Below are 4,714 nucleotides of genomic sequence, written 5' to 3' on the forward strand. Positions count from 1 at the left end.
TGATGTGTGTTTTTCCTGCCTTTTTGACTTTGCATATATGATTATGCCCCATTAATGAAGATATATTATCAAGTTGAGCTCTACTGAATGATATAAAATAGAACTATCCTTTTTATTATTTAACACTGAATGTAAATGACTCTAGCATAGCTTTCATAATACCCTAGTACAGAATAAATGTTCATAAATATGATGTTTTCTTGTTAAAATTTAAACTCCTAAAAGGCAGAGAAATAGAGAGTTTACAAAAAAATATTATGTAGATTGTCTATTCCCTACCACATTTTGTGTTTTACTTTGTGGAATTAAAGAGAAATCATGGTAGAAACTGTGTATTACCATATTAATTAAAAAAATAATTTGGCAGCGCCTGTGGCTCAGTGAGTAGGGCACCAGCCCCATATACTGAGGGTGGTGGGTTCAAACCTGGCCCTGGCTAAACTGCAACAACAAAAATAGCCGGGCATTGTGGTGAGCGCCTGTGGTCCCAGCTGCTCAGGAGGCTGAGGCAAGAGAATCGCCTAAGCCCAGGAGTTGGAGGTTGCTGTGAGCTGTGTGATGCCATGGTACTCTACTGAAGGCAATAAAGTGAGACTCTGTCTCTACAAAAAAAAACCCAATAATAATAATTAAAGTTCTTACCATGTGTCTGAAACTGCCACAGCTTACCAGAAATATCTAAATTCTTTTTCTCTGCCTTTTAGGAGTTTAAATTTTAACAAGAAAACATCATATTTATGAACATTTATTCTGTACTAGGGTATTATGAAAGCTATGCTAGAGTCATTTACATTCAGTGTTAAATAATAAAAAGGATAGTTCTATTTTATATCATTCAGTAGAGCTCAACTTGATAATATATCTTCATTAATGGGGCATAATCATATATGCAAAGTCAAAAAGGCAGGAAAAACACACATCAATGTGATAGGACAATGGCTGAAGGCTGTGGGATGATAAAGACCTACAGAGGTATTTAGGGATAGAATATGAAGTAATTTTCCATAGTTTACACTTCTCCAAAATACTTCATCACCACCCTAGCAATAAAGTTTTGAGCACTTTCAACTTATTTGTTTTTAAATAAGCAGCCAGTATATACAATAATGATAAGCTTAATATAGCTCTTTTTTTCCTGGTTAAAAGCTAAATGTAGCAACCTACTGTTTTATTCTCGTAAGTCACTGGAGCATCTTGTCCCTCTTTAGAACATAGAAGGTAGGTGTGATGACTAAGATAATAAGGAGCCAACAAAGATGTGTAACTATCACCTGAGGCCTACAGACAGCTATGCATTTTGGAAGAAATGCTCTGGAATATAGCGCTGTCCAGTGGACAGCTATATATTTCACTATGATGCGAATGTTCCATATCAGCACAAACAGGAAGCCATTATCCATATCTGGCTACTGAGTATTTCAAATGTGGAAAGTACAACCAGGGAAATTAATTTTTAATTTTAAAATGTATTTGTTTTCAGTTAATTTAAATAGTGATATAAACTTAAATAGCCACATATAGCCAGTTTTTGTAAACTTTTTAATTTGCTAAGAATATCCAATATATCTCTTTCATGCCATCCAATACTGATCACATTGGATTGAACAGAAATGTGCTGTTCAGGGATCTGTATCATTCAAGGATGTAACTGTGAACTTCACCCGGGATGAGTGGCTACGACTAAATGGTACTCAGAGGACCCTGTACCGGGATGTCATGCTGGAGAATTATAGCCACCTGGTCTCTGTAGGTGAGGAATTTTCTCCATGTTACGCCTAACAATGTGTGTTTCTTTTCTTAGTTTGTAACTTCCAGAATGTATGGGCCTATTGAGGAATTTAATAATATTCACATGTACATTTCTAGGGACAAAGATAATTGTTACCTTTTGGGCATAGAAAGAATATGTTCTTACTTCCCTAATGAGAGGTTCAAATGGGTCCCTTTATTGTGGGACTCCTGACACAGCACTTTCTTATCCTTTAGGAGCTCTAGTATCCAAGCAGCATGTCAGAAATCTCACCCCATATCTTGTTCACAGGATGTTGCATCACCAAACCTGACATGATTTTCAAGTTGGAGCAAGGAGAAGAGCCATGGACATTAGATGGAGAATTCCCAGGTCGAGGTTATCCACGTGAGTTGGTTATTACAGGGCCAAAATCAGGAAATCAGGTCCAAGGGCTGGAACCTTTGTACTGTGTCTTAGATAACCTGAGTTATACCTTCATCTCTCATGCATAAATACAAATGCTTTCCTTTCCTGTTTAACTTACAGGGACATTTACCATTCTTATACCTAGAATCTAATCCTTTGCCTGTTTTATCTCACACTTTTTTTCTTAGTTTCTCTAGTATTCATTTTTCCTCCATTTTCATGAACCCTTTCTGTTTTATCCCCCTTCCCCACATTAATCAATTGAAGTATTTATTCTCAAGATACTAATTTTAGGCCTACTCTGTACCCCTCATGTTCTTGTTGTTGAGAATATTCTGGTGAACAAAAATGTCAGGTGGTAACAAGAAAAAGGAAGAAAATTAAAATGGGCTAAAAGGTGATAGAGAGTGGGTTGTACTCTTTTAAAAGGTAGCTGGAGAATTCCTGTTTGATGATACCAGCACTACAGCAGATAGTTGAATGAAGCAAGGATGTGAGTTTGTGGCTTCTGGGAGTTGTAAGCAGAAGGAATAATGAGGCCAAGGCAGGAATTTATCTGAAGTGTTCTGGGACTAGCAGGGAAGCCAGTGTAGCTGCAGGGAAATATCCAAGAGGGAGGTATTCAAGAGGCAACCAAAGATGTCCAGTCTTTCAGGATGTGGTAAAAACTTTTGATTTTATTCTGGGTATGAGATGGGTAGCTATTAATGGATTTCAGCAAAAGAATATATTTAAAATGAATTTCTGGGCTCAGTGCCTGTAGCACAGTGGTTACAGTGCCAGCTACATAACTGAGAGTAGTGGGTTTGAACTTGGCCTGGGCCAGTTGAACAACAATGACAGCTGCAATAAAAAATAGCCGGGCATTGTGGTGGGCGCCTATAGTCCCAGCTACGTGGGAGGCTGAGGCAGGAGAATTGCTTAAACCCAAGAGTTTGAGGTTGAGCTATGATGCTACAGCACTTGACCGCAGGCAACATAGTGAGACTCTATCTCAAAACAAACAAACAAACAAACAAAAATATAAAAATAAAAAGAATTTGTCTGGCAACTGTACAGAAAAAATTAGAGATGAAGCAAGAAGGATCACAAATGTAGAAGCAAAATGATAATGTGAAATGCTGGCTACTCTAGAATACCAATGAAATAAACTTTTATAAAGGCTAAGTTGAATTTATTGCTCATCCTGACAATCTTAGTAGCATCTTAGAAGACAGTGAATAAAGTCTAATTATTTTGTGTTTGAGGGTATAATTTAAGGTATGGTTTTTAATGCAGGGGCTTGATTGGTGTTACTATTGGGTAAGGATCATGACAGAGTAATTTAGGATTTGTGGACACACCAAGGACTGAAGATTATCAGAATAAATAGCTATTTATCTATGGGAAAGTTGAGCAGGTTGTTGAAGAGGGTTTGGGGGAAGTGCCTGAAATGAACAATAAAGTTGTTGGCAACTGTTGTCTTCCTGGGTAGGAGTTTCTTGGAGTAGTAAAGTCAAGTTAATGAAGACAGTGGAATAAGAGTCATATTAATGAGATAATCACCTGTGTGGGTGTTGATGGATTCAGCTTTCACAGCTAGGAGATATTTGTCTGGTTCAGATGAGAAATGATAAGAGGCTTAGACTTTTAGGTAGTGGAGGTGATGAAATATGGCTGGATATTTTGAGATTAGAGCCGGTAGCATCATGTGGAATTGGTTATGGAGGGTGAGAAAGAGGAGTTAGGGATAAGCTCAGTTTTGTCTGAGCAACATGACAATGGGGCTGAGGATGTGTATACTGAGATGGAATAATTGCAGAGGAGCAGTTTGGGGGAAATATTTTAAAGAGGTTATTTTAAGGAATGTCAATATTGAGATGATTAGTTATTCAAGTTTAGGTATTGATTAGGTAGTTAAACATACAAATCTGGATTCTGGGAGAAGACAAGAGTACATATATAAATTTGAAAGTTGTCATTAAAAGGTGGTGTGCAAGGGCAGCACCTGTGGCTCAAAGGAATAGGGCGCTGGCCCCATATGCTGGAGGTGGCGGATTCAAACCCAGCCTCAGCCAAAAACTGCAAAAAAAAAGGTGGTGTGCAAAGTCATGAGAGTACCCTCGAAGAATGGATGTAGATAGTAGATGACAGAAGAGGATGAGCTGGGCCTTACAACACTTAGAAGTACTGTACTGTACATCTACCTACATGAGGTAGAAGGAAGCCAAGAGAGTTTGATATCCTGGCAGCCAAGTAATGGTACTTTTCTGAAAGGAAAGAAGGAATTTCTGGTTTGAATATAGAAGCATGGAGTCAGCATCCCCTCCTTTTCTTCTTGTAAGTCATCCAAGACCAACTAAGAGACTGAGACACAAGTTATAGACTCTTATTTCCTACAAATCTGAGTAATGGTTAAAACCTGAACCATGAAATAAGTGGATGAACTGAAAGCAATAAAAATTAAACCTGGGGGCTGTGCCTGCGGCTCAAGAAGTAGGGTGCTGGCCCCATATACCGGGGTGGCAGGTTCAAACCTGGCCCTGGCCAAAAACTGCAAAAAAAAAAAAAAAAAAA

The 4,714-nt window shown here is 38.2% G+C and overlaps 1 protein-coding gene across 1 annotated transcript in view; it reads left to right on the top strand.

Moving 5' to 3' along the window:
- Window positions 1-4,714, top strand: part of LOC100952320 (zinc finger protein 665-like) — a 28,151-nt gene that overhangs the window by 9,899 nt on the left and 13,538 nt on the right. Inside the window, exons 3-4 of the mRNA XM_023516531.1 lie at window positions 1,609-1,750; window positions 2,042-2,137. Coding sequence (XP_023372299.1) covers window positions 1,609-1,750; window positions 2,042-2,137 — 238 coding nt within the window. The remainder of the gene's footprint in view (window positions 1-1,608; window positions 1,751-2,041; window positions 2,138-4,714) is intronic.

The sequence above is a fragment of the Otolemur garnettii genome, unplaced genomic scaffold, assembly GCF_000181295.1.
Source record: "Otolemur garnettii isolate 467f Iridium unplaced genomic scaffold, OtoGar3 scaffold00092, whole genome shotgun sequence".
NCBI lineage: Eukaryota > Metazoa > Chordata > Mammalia > Primates > Galagidae > Otolemur > Otolemur garnettii.